Raw genomic sequence first — 21,443 nt, 5'->3', positions numbered from 1 at the left:
TTAGCCAATCTCCAGTCTTCCAGCATCTCATTCATTACTGACACTGTACTCAGTTCGTTGTTAGACTGAAGTCCAAATATGATTGTTGAAGACATCGATTTAAGCAAACCAATAGCTGAAATTTCTTTAACATTGTTGATTCTGAGTCTTTCTCCATTAACATAGGTTCCCAGAGCTCCCAATTATGTCAGAGTCAGAAATATTGCTATCTCTCCCACATCTAAGATTTCTAATGAATTATTGTTTTCAGTGGGCAATCAGTCATATCCAAATTCAATTCTATGCTCGAAAATTAACATTCACAGATTATGTGTATTATTTGCATATTTTCTGCTTCCTGTGCCAAATCATAATCATGCAATCTGTTCCGCATCTCTATACCTTTGTCCATCTGCTTAGTCATCAATGCAGCTGGCTGAGCTAGTTACTGCCACTACACTAGAATCGAAGACAAATTAATGAAACTACCAGGATACTTGAATTCCTGTGAATGCACTGCCCGATGAGTGATCACACTTTTTATATATTTAATAAATATTTTATGACTAATTGCCATCTCTCATTTCAAATACCCCGTTGACTCCAAATGGTGATGTTCTCACTTAGGGCTGGAGAAAGTACAGGATTGCACTTCACAACAAGGTTCAACTTCATAAGTTAGGTTAGTAGGGAGTAGGCAGTAGGGAGCAGCATTGTTAGAGTTGCTGTCATTCAAATGGGACTTTAAATAAATTGGCAACTATATGTTTAGGTTGACCTTGTGGATTACAGGCTCTATTCAAAGGACTGCAACCCAATGTATAAATCAACAATCCTTCTTGATCAAGTAATATATAACTAGCTAAAGATTGTAAAGCTGTAAAGCAGAAACAAAAGTAGAACTTGCTGGAAAAACTCAGCAGGTCTGGCAGCTTTGGTGGTGAGAAATCAAAGTTAATGTTTTGGGTCTGGTGACCCTTCCTCAGAACTGTGGAACTTTTCCAGTAATTGCTGTTTTTGTTTCTGATTTCCAGCTTTTGCAGTTCTTTTGGTTTTATTTTGCAGGGAAGTACTGGGTTAGGTTCTGAGAAGGTGCAGATGGGTTGTGTGTACTAAGTTGGGCATCAGTTTACTAGATACCCAGGAGTTGGACAAAGAATTTAATTGTTGAACTTTTCCTGAATAACTCTTACGAACACTGGAAACTACATTGTTCTCTGATTTAAATGGACACTTACAGAGGGTTCCATGGACAGGAGAATTGCACATTAGAATCTTCAAATTCCCAGTCAATTCCCTAGAAGTCTACTTTATCAGGGACTCTGTAGGGTCAAGACATGGAAATCTCATCTTTGCTGCAGAATCCAACTGTCTGGCAATTGGAAAATCAGAGCCTCTGTTATTTGGAAATGGGTTCTAACACAGAACCATGCAAAGCTTTAGGTTTGCTCTGAATTTCTAGAGTGTAAATTAAGAATAAGGTCATTAGCAGAGTTTTGAATAGACCTCTTTAATATCAATGTTGACCTCTCTCAGCATCTTTTCAGCAACTGTAACATTGTATCCTGCAATTGTTCTGTTACCCTGATGTACTTGTACAGCATGATTTGCCTGTAAAGCATGTAAGACAACACTTTTCACTATACCTCAGTAAATGTGACAGTAACAAATCAAATCAAATCAATGGGGAGACATAGTCTTCGTTTCATTTTTGTGTTTGTTTAGTTGTTATGGTTCTCTGAAAACTTGTTTACATGCATTTAAATGATGCTTTGAAACAACTCTTCAGGTGAATAATTCATTGCAAAGGAAATTGGGTGGCTGCCTAGCAACAAAATGGCCTACAGCATAAGGAGGCAGAGGGAGAAACAAGTTTCCTTTCAGAAAGAAAAACAGAACAATTCGGAAGATTAGGGATAGTCTAGGCTTCTTTCTGAATAGCAGGTCATGCAGACAGGAAATGCCTGTAAGATCAGCAGTCTCCAAACCTGTAAGGCAGATGAAAATAAGTCTCAAAGTAACTTAGAAGTTAGTAAGAGAAAAGCTCCAGAAACAGAAGGCTTCGGTCTGAGAGTAAAAGCTCCTGCAAGGATGGAAAATGCATGAGTTTAAGAAACTTTTGTTAAGGAGTATGTGAGCTGCATTAGCAATTTATTTCAGGTCTCATTAACTAAATAATAAAGCATTAAGTGAATGCAGAAGTTTGCTGGAATGGAGCCGGGTACAGCTGTGCCAACTGAACAAGGAAATTTAAAGTGGAAACAAGGTCATCCTTCACTGTTGTTTCAGTATCTGTGAAGTTGTTGTTGAGGGAAGGATTGAACCTTTATTTCTGATATTTGTAATAAGATCATTACAAATAGCTCTTATCCATTAAAAGTCTTTTTTTCCTTTAATATAATATACTTTGATATTCTTTTGTCAAAAGCACATTGACATCATCTTGTGAATATATTGAGTAACTCACTATGGTAAAAAAACAAATTGCAAAACATAGTCTGTCAAGTCTGGTTTCACTTTGTGATCTTGTCCAGTATTACCATTAGCTGCGATTATGACAGCATACTTAAGGAACAGTTCCTAGCTGTGATTCAGCTGGTACTTATTGATTAAAATGGAGAGAACTTTCAGTTTTATTGCAATATGTGCACATTCACTGCATATACATTAGTAATGAATATCCAATGAATACCTGACAACATAATAGGCTATTTGAATTTAATGAAATCATTGAGGAGAAAGTGGGGACTGCAGATGCTGGAGATCAGAGCTGAAAATGTGTTGCTGGAAAAGCGCAGACAAGGTGGGGGGAGGGGAAATGAGGAAACTGGAGAAATTGGAGTTCATCCCTTGTGGTTGGAGGGATCCTAGGCTGAAGATGAGGCGCTCTTCCTCCAACCGTCGTGTTGCTATGGTCTAGTGATGGAGGAGTCCTAGGACCTGCATGTCCTTAGTGGAGTGAGAGGGGGAGTTGAAGTGTTGAGCCACGGGGCGGTTGGGTTGGTTGGTCCGGGTGTCCCAGAGGTGTTCTCTGAAACATTCAAACGGACCCCATTACCAGGGATATATTTCCCTCCCCTCCCCTATCAGCATTCCTAAAAGACCACTCCCTCCATGACTCCCTCGTCAGGTCCACACCCCCCACCAAACCAACCTCCACTCCCGGCACCTTCCCCTGCAACCGCAAGAAATGCAAAACTTGCGCCCACACCTCCCCCCTTACTTCCCTCCAAAGCCCCAAGGGATACTCCCATATCCACCACAAATTCACCTGCACCTCCACACACATCATCTATTGCATCCGCTGCACCCGATGTGGCCTCCTCTATATTCGGGAGACAGGCCACCTACTTGCGGAAAGTTTCAGAGAACACCTCTGGGACACCCGGACCAACCAACCCAACCACCCCATGGCTCAACACTTCAACTCCCCCTCCCACTCCACCAAGGACATGCAGGTCCTTGGACTCCTCTATCGCCAGACCATAGCAACACGACGGTTGGAGGAAGAGGGCATCATCTTCCGCCTCGGAACCCTCCAACCACAAGGGATGAACTCAGATTTCTCCAGTTTCCTCATTTGCCCTCTCCCCACCTTGTCCCAGTCAAATCCCTCGAGCTTAGCACCGCCTTACTAACCTGCAATCTTCTTCCTGACCCACTTCGGCCTATCACCCTCACCTTGACCTCCTTCCACCTATTGCATTTCCAACGCCCCTCCCCCAAGTCCCTCCTCCCTACCTTTTATCTTAGCCTGCTGGGCACACTTTCCTCATTCCTGAAGAAGGGCTTATGCCCAAAACGTCTATTCTCCTGTTCCTTGGATGCTGCCTGACCTGCTGCGCTTTTCCAGCAACACATTTTCAGCTTTAATGAAATCATTGTCCGCATTACGTATCTGAATAATATGATTTCTCATAGTTTCAATTTTACTTCTTCCAGTATTACTTGCCACTGTCCTCTTTAAATATATTTGTACAAGATTTTGTGCAAGTGATATATAATAACGTAGCCTGGAATGCTACATGCTATTTTGTTTCAGGCACAATTCTATTTCAGCATGTAATATAGCTTCAGTTATCTCTCAACGAAACATATTCTTATTATAGCAATCAGCTTAAAATGTGACAAATATAAATCAATGTTCATGCCAACAACTTTGTACCATGGTCTTTCTATTTTAAGCTCATGTTGGCTAGTTTTCTATGTCTTAAGAGGCACAATTGCTGAGAAGAAGTTAGAAAGGCTGAATCCATGAGAGAATTCCCCTTACAACACTGTTTGTGGACCAGGGGGAGGAACCAGTGTGCTCTCCAGCCTGGCAAGCTTGTCAGGATGTCCAGAGTCAAAAAGTGCCATGCTGGAAAAACACAGCCAGTCAGGCAGCATTCAAGGAGCAGGAGAGTCGACGTGTTGGTTGGAGGCTCCCAAGGTGGAAGATGAGGTGTTCTTCCTCCAGGTGTCCAAAGCCAAGCGAGCCCATGCCTGGCAGAAGAACACCTCACCTTCTGCCTCGGGACCCTCCAACCATTCGGCATCAACATCCATTTCACCAGTTTTCCTATCTCTCCTCCCCTCACCTTACCCCAGATCCAACCCTCCAATTCGGCAGTGCCTGCTTGAACTGCCCTACTTGTTCATTTTCCTTCCCACCCATCCACTCCGACCTCCACTCTGACGTATCACCATCACCCTCCACCTTCATCTACCTATTGCATTCCAAGCCATTTTCTCCCCAGCTCCATTCCCCCTCCCATTTATCGCTCAGCCCCCTTGGGCACCTGTCCCCCGACCACTACATTCCTGATGAAGAGCTTATGCTCGAAACGGCGATTCTCCTGCTCCTCAGATGCTACCTGACCAGTTGTGTTTTTCCAGCTTAACACTTTTTGACTCTGATCTCCAGCACAGTGGCTCAATGGTTAGCACTGCTGCCTCACAGTACCAGGGACCCAGGTTCGATTCCAGTCTCGGGTGACTGCCTGTGTGGAGTTTACACATTCTCCCCGTGTCTGCGTGGGTTTCTTCCGGGTGCTCCAGTTTCCTCCCACAGTCCAAAGATGTGCAGGTCAGGTGAATTGGCCAAGGTAAATTGCCCATAGTGTTAGGTGCATCGTTCAGAGGGAAATGGGTGTGGGTGGGTGACTCTTCAGAGGGTCGGTGTGGACTCGTTGGGCCGAAGGGCCTGTATCCACACTGTAGGGAATCTAATCTAATCTGCAGTCCTCACTTCCTCCTAGTCAGAATATCCAAACGAATCATCCGTAAGCAAGGAATTTGCCAATCAGATCCTCTTGATCGCTAGCTACTTGATTCCCTGGATTTATTGAACCCTCCAATAATCTGGAACTCTTGCGATTGGAAGAACTTTTCATTGTACTCAATTTCCCTCAACAATCCGATCCTCACCACCAGACCTTTCCAATCTCCTTAACTGAGACCTTGTGGAAAAGGTCTCAAGCCAGACAGGTTCTTCAACTGACCAGAAGAAAAATATTTAAACATTGCAAGTTTATCTGGTCTCATCTTAACAAACCCCATCCCATTTCCTATCTGGAACTCACCTTCAGGTTCAAATTAGCCCACCATTCTCAATTCTATCCTGTTAACTGACAACAACCATTGGGCCCAACTTCCATGTTTCAAGCATTCACTTTTCAGGTCATAATACACATGTAACAATATTTGGTAATGACCAGTGGAGTCACATTTTTCAGCAAGTAATTTTATTAGCAATTTTTAAGAAATAATTTGAAAGTTTATGATACACAAAACAGAATATTTGATTCTTGACTATTAAATTCATTACATCATTTTAAATACCAATAGTTTTAAACCTGCTAAAGCCAGTGAGAAATTTAATTTGAACACTAAATACACTGAAATAGGAACATTTGGAAATTAATTATATGTTCAGATACATAAAGTTACAGATAAGGGGTCACTTAGTGGTTAGTGCATATCTTCTCACTAAGACATCTAGATGGCAATTTGCAAATGACCTGATAGGTCAACGGACTGAAGTAATTGATTGCTATAGAATGGGCTGATATTCTGAGGAGATCAAAAAGTTATGGTTTGTGGCTGGGTAAGGCTCTCCATCAGAAGAGAACAGAAAGGAAAATATCATGCAATGTAACAGTCAGCTGTTTTAGTTCAATTATAGTTCACAATATCAGTGCACAGCACTCTCAGTCATGCAGCATAAATGTCATCTCAGCCATTTTGTTTTGGACAAAGATACTTATTTGGCTCTCTGCCCTAATAATCTCAATTATGTCTCCTTCATAAAAGTTGCCACATGATTAGACTATCTACAAAAGATTTAAATAGGGTTCAAGAGAATAAACTTCATTCTAAAACGGCCTGTGGGACATGCATTTGTGTGCCCATAACATGATGGGAGCAATAGTGAAACTTCAACAAAACTTAAATGAAACTCGAGGCTCAATATCTTTGAAATACAACACAGCAATACAGCCTATTCTGATATTTGGGTATGTCACAATCAACTTTTGGATAAAGAATGTGATTCGTCCTATCTTAGTTCAAAAGAATACAATATTTGCTGTCTCACTCAGAGCTCTTTTCACCAATGACATCCAATCAAAATGCATTCAATTCACCATTTGCCAAAAATTCAAAAGATGACCTTCAATAACATTTTCTAATGTCTTCTGCCCTTTTACCTGTAGTACACACTGCACCAAGGTGACACACAAGTGATAATAGGAGGTAAGTGTTGTGTGCTTACACACATGCCTTCCAGAATCAAATCTAAGGAAATGGTTAGCTTTTAGCCAGTGTGTATTGGAAAACAACCTTTTCAATGTAGGAGTGACACGGGCACACCTGTACAATGGAAGCTTCACTGAATAATCTATTGGATGCTCATTTTCTCACAGTAATTTACACCTACATATACTTTAACCACATCAATACATTGTGGGGAATATCACAAATGTCAGATGCACAGTTGAAAAGTTTAAAGTTTAATTCAGATGTGATTTTTATTCTACCTTTAAAAAGTGATAATAAATGCATACACTGACCACTGAATGACCACTAGAGCTGCGGCCTGGGAGGTGCAAGTGGGTTTCTCTCATGAGTTGTTACTACAATTTTGAATCAGTTATTTAATACGTGGAAGTGCCTTGATCAATTTCTGAGAACATGTTTGGCTGCGTGTGTAGGTGAGTAAAGATTAATCACAGGCCAGGATGCTGTAGCAGCTTATCTGATTTGTGGCTTCATCACCTGACTAAACTAACTTCATTGTGCATCATTTCCTCAAGGAACAAATTTGGCATCCTATAGCAGCATTGATTAACACTGCTAGTCACTTCCTTCAGTTCACTTAGAAGAATATTAACTTCTTGATTAGAATCTCAGGCTTATATTAAAAAAAAGACAAATATAAAACTGGAGTTCACTTTCTGACATGGTAAAAGTTAGAAACATAGACACACTTCAAGCAATTGGGAACAAAGTATGAGAGGTGGGGCTATGGTACTTAGGTTTTGCATTCGTGTTAGAAAGAAAGACACACCCAAAGAATGACAGTGGTTCAATAAACTGATGTAAATTTCACTGGGACTACCATAAATGCAGGATTTCAAGTTGACATGTTAGAGTTTGCTTCTTAAAGTAAATATGTAATTCATGATATGCATCGCAGCCAATTGGGCTAGAGCAGATAGACCATATTGTTATACAAGTTATTTTCATAAAAGTAGCAACTAGCTGGAGAACCCAGGAAACATGCACTTAAATCATATATAGCTTTGAAACTGACAACACACCTCACGTCTAATTTTCACTATTCTTGAATGACAATAAAATGAAAACACCGGGATGGTGATATAGAATTTTTCATGACATCTACCTAGTATCTGTGCATACAGACGAGCGTGCAACATTACAGGGTAAACTACTAGTGGTTGGACACTGGACAACAATGAACAGAGATCAGTCACATACTGTACATTAAGGAATATGTCTAACATATTGTGCAATCTTAACAGAAGCAGCAGGTATTTTTGACAAGAATCTGTACCGATTGCAAATAAACAAAGCAGCATGTAAAAATGAGTGAATGAAAGAGGGTCAGTGAAAACCAATTAGTTAACATGGAGCTTTATCACCTGATTGGATCTTTAGAGTTTAACAGTCAGAATTCAACTGTTTAAAAACAGTTTCTCTTCTGTTAGGTCGAGATATGGCTGAGGTAAAACATTGATACATGAAGCCAGTCAGGATCAGCTTTGTCACCAACATGAACTCTAATTAATTTGAAGAGTACTATAATATTTATTTGATGTTCTGCTCTTTGGCTTTGGGACCTATAGATATACATTTGACTGCTTTGAAACCATGCACTAGCAGTGATTATAGAAATGGACCACTGAGGGAAGAGGAACTAACCTTTCAGACTGAGCTGAAGAGCAGTCTGACAAGTGACCAGTGAAAACTATCTGAAGGACCACATATTCTTCTTCCCTGAGTGCTTTATTTCTTTTTGTAGAAGTATTTGTAGGATCAATCATCAGTCTTCCAAGTTAGACCTGGTCTAAGTGAAAAATGAAGCTGAACCAATACTCAAAAATATTAGTCAAAGAATACAATTTAACATTACTGAGACCAAGGATAATTAAAATGTTTCCTGAAGTTACAGAACACAAACATAAAAAAAGAAAAACAAAATTACCTGTGGATGTCCTTCTGCGTGGAAGTTTAAAGGACTTTGAGAACAATGTTAACAGACAAATACTCAGGTTGTTCTCAGGTTGTACAGTATAGTGACAACATATCAACTCAGCTGTCAATTAAAAAATAATTATCTTTTATAAAACTAATCCGTGTGTTCCATAAAGATGGATGAAAGTCAAATCCTTGGAGCAAAATGTGAGTCAATGCTCAATGTTACTCAGGTATTATAAGAAAACATTACACCAATTTGAGTTAGTTATACAGCCTATGGGAACAGAGATGGGAGAAGTTTGAGACAAGGTTCCAATAATCTTAAAATGAAACTAATATTGTCAAGGAATATCATCCACTATAAAGGACTTAAGTTTCTCTGTTTCAACATTTGACTATTAATTATCATTTACTATTGTTTAAATGGGCAGATTGCTTATGTGAGTACCATGTTATTCTCTAAGTTTGTTGAAGGCTTTTGTGGCTGCAATATTATAACAACATGTTTATTTCAAAACTATTTACTCAATGATGCAGTATATTATAGAGAACAAACAGTCTGATTTATGCACACAATTCGATCGTTCTATTGTGCTTTCTACTGCTGCATAGAAATGAATTAAGTCACAGTGCGATTTTAAACAGACTGTTTGATGCTGAATTCCACACTAATTCTATTTGAAGTTTCTGTGAAATTGCTGATGAGGCCCAAGCAATAAAAATTGTATTATTTATAAATATTGAAGTTCTACTCAATTTTTCTTTTATTTCTGCGAGCTGCTGTGATGCAATTGGATAAAAGAAGGCCAAGTGTGATGATCCATCTCCAAGCAGAACTTTCATGCAAACTTATTTTTTCCCAGCTATATCAAGACATTGATGACTATTTTAGACATTATGCATTTTGTGAAATGTCAAGAATACCTGCAGTACCATCAAATTCTTACATTGCTCCTGTAGAGAAAACAATTGACTTTTTGAGCTTACCACATTTATTAAACACAGAGGCATTGAAGCAATTCTTTGAACTAAGCATGCTACTATCTGTAAATCCTGAATCACTCATCCAGAGAGAGTAAGTGACCTAGTTGTGTTAAAGTTGCAAGCAGCACAGCAAGGTTAGGAATATCCTATGAAGAAACGTACATGATTCTACCTCTAATAAAAAAAATGGAAATAGTTATACTGACGCTTGGTATTCTGTGATAATAGGAAGGTCAGCATAAGTGTCACTTAGAGGGCAGCACAGAGAAAGAGACACGAGTGGACAGCGAGAAGTTCTGTGCAGTTCATACAGTGCATTCTGTCAGTAGAGCTTCTACTCTTATTGTACAGTGGGAATGGCAGACAATAGAAGCTCTGTATATATAAGCAGTAGAGCAGTAGTACAGTTTTACTGAGAAGGAAACTGTAAGCTGTTCTTTCTGGTTCTTGCTGGAGAGTTTTATCCAGACGTCTTGATGTAGAGCTGATTTTGCAGGATGTAATCAATAACAGGCTGATTCAAATATTCCACCACGTGGCCATCACCATGCTGTAAAGCCAATCTGTCAAGATGCAAAGAGAAATATCGGATTTCGATACACCAGTGCAGCAAAATTGTTTTGTTGTTTAACCTGTTCACCTACTTGAAGTTGTTTTGCTGTCTTTCATGAATCTGAAAGTTGGAATAAAATGGAAGGGAGACTAAATCCCTCTCAGCCATTTATTTGCTTTCTGTTCCACTGTAGGGATGTTACCTCCAGATAGTAAACAGTGATTGAGCTATAAATCCATATTATCTTAAGGTTTACATCTAATACTGTACCGTGATGTACTGAAAGATATTGACTCTGCCTCCCCAAGCTCCTTTCCAATCCGAGGCAAAGGCTTTATGATCTCTCCCATATTTGGATACTAGAGCTGACAGATCGAACCTGAAGAGTGCTTTGTGTGACCCATTGTACTTTCAGGTTCTGTCACATTAGCAAGGATCTACTTCATCTATAAACAGGTGGAGTGGGGGAACCTACCCACTACTGTAGGCCCAATAAGTATAGCCAAGAAAATAGCCAATATCTGGGGAGAGAGACAGGGTGGGAGGGAGTTGAGGCTGTAGTGCAAAGCAGAATGTTGTTAGAAAAGCACTTAACTCTTTGTGGTCTATATTTTGTTTTGCCCCTTTTAGAGTGTCAAATTCAAAACAAGCTGCAACCAGGACCTGAGGCAGTGAACTTGCCTATGACACTCAGTCCCACTGATAAATAAATAAAGGCCAGATTATGCAACTTGGCCTCTTCTACACAGACATTAACTGATAATCAGACTTCAGTTCAGCGGTTATGTTACAGTCTCAATAGAATATAACTAATCAAGCTCCCCTTAAAGTACAGCATGAGCTGGTTCTGTGATTTTTTGCAACTGTAAAATAAGTGACAATGATTTGGTAATCCCTTTCATACCTTTCCATTAAAGCAAATAGAAAAGTCAAAATATGTCCTCATCACCTGAAAGATTCTATAAATGTTGGAATTAAATTTAAAACCCTTCAGTATAATGTCTTCACAATAGTGCAATACTGTGAATCCCCTTTTTTTGAAATTCACTAAGAAACATATAACTAAACCAAGCTTGCTGTGCACTATGAAAATGATTATCCAGTTAAGTAGAGAGTTATTTATTAACCTACTTTACGAAACATACATTTTTGGATACTGGACTGCATCATTTGGCAGCAGTGAACAGTGTGTTGGAACTCTGATACAATGTGAATGAAGGGGTGCAATGCCAGCTAGTACCCACAGCTCTCCCACTCCAGCGTGCAGATTTCAGTTCTGCGTTCAGTGGCTGGTTGTTTGTTCACTGCCTAGTGGTTTGCATGGAGTACTGCACTTCATCTTAATCCATCATTGTCGCAGAACTCATACATGCACAGCAGCAGTCATTGGATAACAATAAAGATTAGAAAGTATGGATTGCTTTCCCTTCCTTAACCCAGTTAGTGTTTCTGGAATAAACACAAGGTAACACCGTGAACGGCACTGCTACCTTACAGTGCCAGAGACCTGGGTTCAATTCCCGCCTCAGGCAACTGTCTGTGTGGAGTTTGCACATTCTCCCCGTGTCTGCATGGGTTTCCTCAGAGTGCTCCGGTTTCCTCCCACAGTCCAAAGATGTGCAGGTCAGGTGAATTGGCCATGCTAAATTGCCCGTAGTGTTAGGTGAAGGGGGAAATGTATGGGTGGGTGGCGGGTCGGTGTGGACTTGTTGGACCTGTTTCCACACTAAGTAATCTAATCTAATCAAACACGTTCTAGACTGAGAATTATTAGTTTGTACAGATCAGCAAGCCTTGTGTATTCTTTTCAAATAAAAATTAGTGGTCACTATCTAGATGCAAGAAGGTTACATACCTACTCTTGGTAGAACTCACAACAGACATGGGATGATTAGTGTCATCCTTTACAGCAAGGATGTTATCCTGTTTAAAGAAAAAAATATGAATTATGATAAATAGCTATACACTCAAATCAAGTACAAATCAAGTTCTAACCTAAGAAACTGCCCATGAATTTATAAGTCTGTTATTATTGCTACAGTTGTGACAGCAATAAGAGGTCACTTCTTATGATGGCGTTAAAGCATCTACACTTGCAATTCTAGGTCCTTGATTTGAATCCATCCTGCAATCCCTATTCACATCCCTAAAAGTTAATGTGAAGTTTAATTCTCAATTCAATTCCAATAACAGACAACTCAACAGAACAAAGTTTTATATAAGTTGGCTGAAGACCCTACATATGTAGAAAGTGGGGAATAATGGCTGATCTGAGAGAGGAAATGCTCATGCTCTTCTGAGGTTTTGGGCTGTAGCACATGATTCAGACAAAGTAGAGCAAGTCCGACATATTGAATAATTTTAACTCTTAGCTACAGGATCAACAGGAAGTGGAGCAAACCAAATCAGAACTTCGAAGTCTTCTACACTATCTGTATCCTGCTGTTAAAGGGTCTGCATTATTTTACAAAATTTATCTTGTATAATTAAATGCCAGGTCCAAATTTAATATGATCTTTTCTTTTGGGTATATGTTTTGAATAAAAATGTTCAATCTTTATATGGCTGTACCAACTTAGGTTTGCTTTCCTGTGGTAACTACAAAGTGGTTTCAAACATTTTTCAAGTAACATTAATAATAAAAGAAGCTGTTACATTTAGTGCTGTGGAGCAGAGTAGAGAAGGAAGGAGCCTCAAATATTCTGTTCTGAAAGGCCTACAATTTGCCCTCATACATTGCCAGCTGGCAGCAGTTCCTGCATACGATTGGATAATTTTTTATTCTATTAAACAAACATTTATAGTCTTTGGGTACGAAGGTGCAAATGTTGACCTTTTTCCAAAAGTACAAATTATTCATAAAATTTGTAAAATAAATACATTCCAAATACAGAATTTAACTTGTCTCCATACAGAATGTCTCACTCAAAACAATTGTTACAGTCTTAATATTTACAATACACACTTCAAACAATCCAAGGCCAAAACATTTCAATTTGGAAATTAATGAAAGTGAAATAGAAATAAACTTATTCTTATATTCCATGTTCCACACTTAGGTACCTCAGTACAATGTTGACAAGCCTGATTTGCACATGGTACATTCTTTGTAGGTACATTATCCAAAAGGTTTTACAGTTACCAGCCCCTTGATGTAGTATGCCTGAAAGACCTCAGACAGTAACGTATGCCCACTGTATATCTGTGGCAGCTGCCCCAAGCTTTGATGTGTCCCTCTGAGCCATGTCCCCAGCATTTACTTGTAAGAGACAAATAATCCATTGTCCCAGCTCCCAAAGAATATGGCCTTGCTCTTGCCTCAGTTTACTGGGGATCCCAAGGCCTGCTCGAGTTGATTATAGATGTTTATCAGGCTCAGCAGGTCTGACCATAATGGCATCCATGTGGAGGAAAGCTTTCAACTGAGTACTTCCACACCTGGGATTGTTGCAATCTATTACCTGTATCCATCCTGACAGATTTGGCAAAGGATTTTATTTAACATATGTATAGGATAGGGGAGAAAAAGACAGCCCTGCCTAACTCTGGATTTGATTGAAAAGCTTTCAGGTCCCAATCCTTCAAATGAAATTGTACTAATGATGTTTGCGTTGGACAATAGTTGGATAAAATTGTGATTCCCTATCCAAATCCCATTTTGGAGAGGGCATCATGTCAAGTGTGGGATATTTTGTCAAATGCCTTCCACTGGTCCAAGCTGAGGAGGGCAGTGTCCACCCACTGTCGCACACAGGCAATCATATCCCTGTCAGAGACCTTACTGCTGAGTACAGCATAGGTCTGCTCAGGGTGAATGAGCAAACTTGACCCAAATGGCAATGACCAGGAACACAATTTTGTAGTTCACTTTCAGCCAATTTCTAATTTCCTTCTCTTTACCCCTTCTATTTGTAGATAAGGGTATTGATGGCTTTCCTCATGGATTTGAACATACTGCAGCCGGAAGTATACACCTCGGACATCTTTGGCAATCCTGGCCAATCAAATCCCATGGGGATGAAGACATCTCATCTCTCAGGTATAATGATCAAATTGCTGTGAAACTGACCCTATTAGAAATTGCCTTTAGTTGCACCATGCTATGATAACTAACAAAATAATAAAAATAAGAACACTTCCAATGTAACAAATGCTGTGTTTCTCAAAAAAAAACAATTAGGACCTGCTCCACTTTGTTTCACTCATTGAGGGAGTTGGCCTTATTTACTGTCATCTGATCTCTGTTCATTCAGCACCTTTAAGGAAATGACATGTCATACTACACACTAGATCAATTCATAATGAAATATTTTTATAAACCATTCAGAAAATAAAGCTAACAATAATTGGTGAAAATCTTCTCACTATGTAACATGGCAAGCACTGACCTTGTACTTGCGAAGCAATGACGACTGGTTCATGATCCTGTCTGTATCTACATTGTCACGAGGGACAACCACTATTCCGAAATCACCCACAATCATTTCCATCTAGAAAAATACATCACAATTACAGTAATAATGATCCACATCACTCCAGGGAGTGTGAAAACTGCTTTTTGTGTAGCTATGGAGTAATTAGTTAACACTGTCGGTTACATGACTAGAGTTCGTCACTTGAGATATGAAGTAAACAGATCTGATTTCAAAATGATTTTAAGAAACTCACTCCCATTTTTCATGATTAAACACCTACTTATACAATTGAATAAAATCAAGTTTAAAGAACCGCAAGACATCGAGCAGTTTTCAATAAACGCAGTGATTTTGGGAGAAAGTTACCCAAGGAGAAACGATGTACATCTGAATGGTACGATGAAGGCTCACACCCAAGGTTTCCCATAGGGAAAGTTTCTGACACTAACCCAGATGGACTGACAGCAAGGTGCAGGACAGAGAGTTTCCTTCAGAAAAGTAGAAGTTTTACTTGTTTCTTTTAGATCAAGTGGAATTTTCTCACTTCCAATTCAAGTGTTATTTTGTCGTGTGAGATTCACAATGCCTGGCCTGCCATGGCTTACAGCAACTTTTTTCAGATGAACATTTGCTCTTTGCTTCAGTAATTGATACCACCATTCTTACCCAGCTACCCCACATCCTCCAGTACGCTGTCAATGCACATTAATAAATAAATCGTTGGGTTTTGGGTCACTCCTCAATGGGGAGTTTTTGAAGTTGTCATTTAAGGCTTGAAGGGAAAGTAGGGAAAACTTTCCTTGACATCAAAAAATGTTCATTTTATTTTTCAGTTTTACTGTGTTTCCCACCTTTCTCATCACTACTCAAGCAACAACTAGAGAACAGAAAATTCCATCCTTTGAGTATAATCATTCTAGTTTTATTCTGTAACAGATTTTTCCAGCAAAAAATGTAAAAACTTATCTTGGATGTCGGCAACAATGTAACCATTTCCCCTTTATAACCAGACAAAGTGAAACTGACTGTAACTGGTGAAGATACTTACATCTTCCTCATTCCACAGACCTGGGATACAGAAAGATTCCAGCAAGTCACTGCCACACAGTAATAAGATGCGGAGCTCTGCATGATTGGGAGATAAATATCAAGTTAAGTGTTACTTGATGGAAAGGACTTGTCCAAATAGTAAGATGTGACAAATAAATAATAACAATCAGATAAAACAGTGATGACAACAATAGTCTATCTACAAAATCCTCCTGCCCAATGTACACCTCTGTCTTTACAGCATCATGACTGGTAAACAGTGCATTGGAGAGAGAGCTCCAATGCAAAGATAGGATTGCACTTAATTTAACTATTTTATGACTACATTTGGTTTTTGTTTTGTCTACTTTATTTCCAAGAACTAGATCCAACATTGCATCTTTTCTTCTTAGATAGGAGACATACTGGTATGGGAAATACTGCAAAACCCAATTTAGGAATGCTTGCCCCTTACACTACCAGCATTCCAGTCTATATTTGGATAATTAAAGTCCTCCATTATTACTATAATGGTTTGTCCTGAGAGTCACTCAATTCATGGCCAAAAGGGAAGGACCAGTTCCACTTACATAATCAAAACTGCTTATGTGCATGCTCATATTGAAATCTTGCCTATTTTCAATATAGCAGCCAAAACCTCCATCATAGCATTACACACCATCTCAAATGGTAATGATGCTGCCTTATGTAATTGATAACTTACTGTCTATGGACGTACAATGCAAAGTGATTTCAGGACAATGCAATATCGAGCTACTGTCTCCCTAAATATCATTCTCACGATGGTTAAAATCAAACCTATACAACATTTCACGGGCTAAATCTCAACAAACTCAAGTCTACAATAGACATGTCACAAGAAATTATTCCACTCACCAATCTCTTCATATCTCATGGCAGTACCCAAATTTGCATTCTCATCTATAATAAAGACAAAATTAATTGCTGTTAAAAGTTTCTCCACAGTCTGTTGTTTGTGTAGAGCAATATCTGGTTGAATAGAAGTTGGGTTTATGATTTGTTTTGCAGCAATGAACTCGTTCCACAGTAACTGGAAGAACAATCTCCATGCAGTTAAATGATCTCTTGCAAGTCTCCTGGGCTTACCTACCTACAGCTGGCTGTGAGACTAAGACCGTGCAGTTGTGTTGTACTATTGCACAGATCCCAGAAAGATAATACTCTTTGAGACGGTAACATGGCATGTGATGGCCGAGCATGAAAGGTCAATAGAGTCAGACAGTTAGTAGCCAGCCAGTTGGATAGCCAACCAAATAGCTAGTCGATTAGTCAGCCAGTCAACAAGATACATCATGTAACATTAATATGAATAAGCTTGTAACCAGAATATGAATATGTCTGAAATGTTATTTTAATGACAAAATTGTTACTAAGCATCCCAGATTATCTGTCTCAATAAGAACCTGTGCCTCTGTGTTTTCATGTAGTAACATATCGAAAATTACATTACATCATCGTGGCAGCGAGTGGACACTAAAAACTAGTCACAGCAAGTTGATACCGAATGCTAAAAAGGAGATGACAACAGTAGTAATAGTGAGAAGTTATTTTCTTAGCTGTCATCCTCATGTGTCTGAGTTCAGAGCTGAAGTTCACACCTAACAATCAGGATTGAAGCTGAGCTGAAGCACAGCAACCACAATGGGTGAACAGTTAGGAGTACATGCACACTCTCTCTCTTAAGAAAGAAAGCTGTGTCCAATTTAGAAAATGGCAGTTTACAAGAGTCCCAGAACAGCCTCAATGGGATTCTAGAATGAAGTACAGGCCAAAATGCTAGAAAACACAGTTCTATATTTACGTTCAGTGTAAGTGGCACTGGATGTCCCGGTACAAAACAACACATTTACAAAGTTGAGTATCACACAGATTGGTGCTTGTGTTCTAAAGAAAGTCAGCACTCTATGTGTCTCTTTAGATGTAAAGTGACTAAATATTTCACTAAAGAAATGCCCACACAGGAGTCCTACTCTGGAAGAACTTAACAGCAAGTTCTCAATTGCCAAGCACTATTCCACATGCAAACAAACCAAGTTTGCCCAATTTCTCTTCACAGCTAATACCCTCCAAACCAGGCAACTTTGCTTTTCCAGCACCACTCTGATCTAAACTCTGGTTTCCAGCATCTGCAGTCCTCACTTTTGCCTATTCCACATACAATGCCAAGAATGGGTATTGGTCCATAAATCTTTCACTGGTGTCATATGGACAGACCACTTTTAGAACTCCTTAATGTAGATACTGTTTTCTCAGATTGCCATCGGCATTGTCTGTTTCAGCAACACTAAAATAAAATAAAATAAAATAGAAGTTCTGATGAAAGGTCACTAGACCCAAAACACTAATTCTGCTTTCTCTCCATGGATGCTGCCAGACATGCTGAGTTTCTCCAGAAAGTTCTGCTTTACTTTAGATTCCACAATATATTGATCGTATATAACATATCAGGTTGCCTCTGTATTGCAGTTGACATTGTAGTTCTTGGGAAAAGTAAACATTAGCACAACATAAACCTTCATTAGCAGTGTGAACCACACATAAGATGCATAGTATCAACTCAGCAAACCTCTTTTGACAGCACCTTCCAAACCAACAATATCTAATGCAAATTGGCAGCAAATGCAAGGGATACTGCAAGTTACCCTAAAGTCACATATCATCCTGCGTTGGAACTATATTGCCGTTCCTACACTGTTACTAGGTCAAAATCCTGGAATTGCCTTCCCAACAGCATTGTGGGTGTTCCTGTGCCAAAGCTGATCATGATAATTCAAAGCACACAGGTCACCACCACATTCTCAGGCGAACAATAAATGCAGACCTTGTCTGTGATGGCCAAATCCTTTGAAAGGATGAAAAGAAATGGTGGTGCTGGTGAACTCACGTACCCCACGCCATGCCCCCTTTAATGATAGAATGTGCACCATCCCACCCATCTTTCCAAATTGGTCAGAGAACCCCGAGGTGGAATGATAACTCCGGTGAACAGCCTTGGCAAATCAGACTCCTCGATCAAACGGATTCTCAATCTACTGACATGACCATACAGTCTAAGATCAGAGATTCTGTCCAAAAACTCTTCCTCTCTTCTCAGATGCAACCAGAGCTGCTGAGTATTTCCAGCATTTTGCTTTGATTTCAGATCTCTAGCATTCACAGTGTTTTGAGTTTCAGTGTTTCGTATGACTGCCTGCAGCTCTCTGAACTTGTGTATTCTTAGAACTACGAATTGGAAAAAAAGAACTGGATAAGTTATAACCTTAATGATAAGACTACTAGAATTTGACCTTTGATGGTTTCATGTTCTATTTTACTCTATTTGTGAAAGTGTAAGATTGGAATGTATCTAGAGATTTTGGAGTCATTATTAATGATATCAAGATGTAATTTTATAATCCCCAAATGAGGGTGAGCTTCATAAACCCAGTAGCCAAAAGGTAATATGGATTAATTCCAATAACATTTAGTAATATTATATTCCACAGTGAGAAAACAGGATTGCCTTTGTTTTTGAAGAAACAGTATTGATATTCTTTCTGGGAATGCCAAACTGCAGCAAACAAATTTGGTGGCCTGAGCACAAAGAATCACTGCATCAATTGTAAATTGTCCAGCTGCTTGCATTTTAATAGAAATCTCAGTCGAAAGGCCAACAGCATATCTCTGCATTCAATGCCAGTCCTTTAACTCGCATCTGCCATACTCTCAATTGCCTTATTTTATAATGTTGAATCATCTCCATGGCAATCGTTCAGTGAATGAGCAGAATTCAACCTTTGCTGATATGTGTAGCGTTGTCCATAGAGAAGTTCAAGATATTGCCAGGCTGTGTGTGGGACTTTCCACAGTGATACATAGAATGTGCTTCTTTGTAGTTATGGAGATGCAACATGTACAATCATGGCCACAAATTTTATATTTGCCTTTCATTTTCATGTTTCATTTACCTGGAATTCTGATTAGTTGCTACTTGCTTTGAGATAATCACTCACACAGTGTAATCACTCAGCTGGGATGGAGTTATGGGAAGTGATTGATTTTTATGGGAAATGTGCTGCATATACAACATTACCATCCAAAACAGGTTGGCAGAGCTGAAGGAGTAACATATCAGAAGTTATCAAACTTAAGGTGTTTTATCCGTGCCAGGATCTGTGGACAAACTTCTGTGGCCTGCCAGAAATGAACTTATGTTGCATTTAGCAAAATGTACTCCAAGCTCAGAATTTTACCACCTATGGAAACATTCTCCGACTGGTAAATCCTGACCCCTGAGGACTGAGAATCCTGCCTGTGTGCACAATCTTTTTGGAGGCCCAGTGGTAATATTGCTGGGCTGCTAATTCAGGTAATGTTCTGGGGACACGGGTTCAAAACCTGCCATGGCAAATGGTGGAATTTGAACTCAACTAAGTATTAAGAGTCTAATTATGCCTATGAGACCGTTGTTGATTCTTGGAAAAACCCAACTGGTTCACTTGAGGGAAGGAACCTGCCATCCTCACCTGGCCTATGTTTGACTTCATAAGAGAAAAAAAAAACACTGCAGCTGTTGGAATCCAAGGTAGACAAGCAGGAGGCTGGAAGAATATAGCAGTCAGGCAGCATCAAGAGGTGGAGAAGTCAATGTTTCGGGTGTAACCCTTCTTGAACCCTGAATAGTGCTGTCAAGCTCAGTGGAAAGCTGCTCAAGTTTCAGGAAGCAGATAACCCTAATCCCAACCCTAACCCTAACGGCTGAGAAATGGCCAACAAACACCACTGAGTGGTTAGGCAATAATGACCTGCCTCCAACAAAATCAATTAGGATCAGGAGCACATCGGCCTCACAACCTGATTCTCTCGGTTCCACATTCCTCCGGTCCCAGCTGCAAGCCCACCTCTGCGGAATCAGGAGGATTCCGGCCCACGACCACATTCTGTTTTCCCATTGGAAATAATAAACCCTGGACCACAACTCGCAGACATCCCCATAGAAAACGTTAAGAAAATGTGAAAAAGAGGTGGCATTCATGGTATCATAGGCACCTAGATCCACATCATGATACTGTTGCATACTACAGTTGGCAGTCCGTGCTCTCTGCCCCATCCGTACAGACTGGTAATATGGTCATTACATTTCTGACACTTATACACGTTCCTTGACAAAGCTCTGTGGCCACAAACATGAACCAATAAATTGTGGCCTTGCCTTTTATTGTTGTAACTGCTCAGTTGTTAGCATGTTGAGTGCTCCTGGTTTTCTAATGGTGCTACAATAATGTAGATTCTTTAAGAGGGATTTTTAATAGTGTACACAAAATCATTTCGTATTGTGGAAGTACAGCTTTTGGAAAGAGTCAATTCCACCACAAAGAGGAAATGGTCTTACCCACAAAGGTGAAACGTTCAACGTGTGGACGAACACAGCAGATTTTTCCCAGACTTTCGCTGACCTTCCCCAATATTCGAACTGCAAAATAAATCCAAATGGAAACAGGTGAGAAACTAACAAGTACGAGGCAGTTCAGTTGCTGTAGATTAATAAAATAGAGACCAGACCCAGAAGAGAATAAGTATCTATTTATTAAACTCCTTGTGTGTACTGAAGACTGCTAAAGTCTTTTTAGGCTCTTACATCCACCACATGAAATGTAGGCAGTTCTGTTGGATAGGTAACCAACAGGTCCAAAGGCTGCCCCAAAAACAGGAAACAAACAAACGACGCAATTTTCCAACAGGTTTACAGAGCTTGGTTTGAC

General features: G+C 39.6%; 1 protein-coding gene across 1 annotated transcript in view; it reads right to left on the bottom strand.

The window, feature by feature from the left end:
• Positions 1-8,584: 8,584 nt before the first annotated feature.
• The window catches only part of nmnat2 (nicotinamide nucleotide adenylyltransferase 2), a 257,728-nt gene continuing 244,869 nt past the window's right edge, over positions 8,585-21,443 (bottom strand). Inside the window, exons 6-11 of the mRNA XM_043699527.1 lie at positions 21,074-21,154; positions 16,558-16,602; positions 15,680-15,756; positions 14,605-14,706; positions 12,072-12,139; positions 8,585-10,226 (exon numbers count right to left, since the gene is read on the bottom strand). Coding sequence (XP_043555462.1) covers positions 10,124-10,226; positions 12,072-12,139; positions 14,605-14,706; positions 15,680-15,756; positions 16,558-16,602; positions 21,074-21,154 — 476 coding nt within the window. The 3' untranslated portion in view covers positions 8,585-10,123. The remainder of the gene's footprint in view (positions 10,227-12,071; positions 12,140-14,604; positions 14,707-15,679; positions 15,757-16,557; positions 16,603-21,073; positions 21,155-21,443) is intronic.

This window comes from Chiloscyllium plagiosum, chromosome 11 (assembly GCF_004010195.1).
Source record: "Chiloscyllium plagiosum isolate BGI_BamShark_2017 chromosome 11, ASM401019v2, whole genome shotgun sequence".
Lineage (NCBI taxonomy): Eukaryota > Metazoa > Chordata > Chondrichthyes > Orectolobiformes > Hemiscylliidae > Chiloscyllium > Chiloscyllium plagiosum.
The sequence above is the reverse complement of the archived record's forward strand: the minus strand, read 5'-3'. Positions and strand labels throughout refer to the sequence as shown.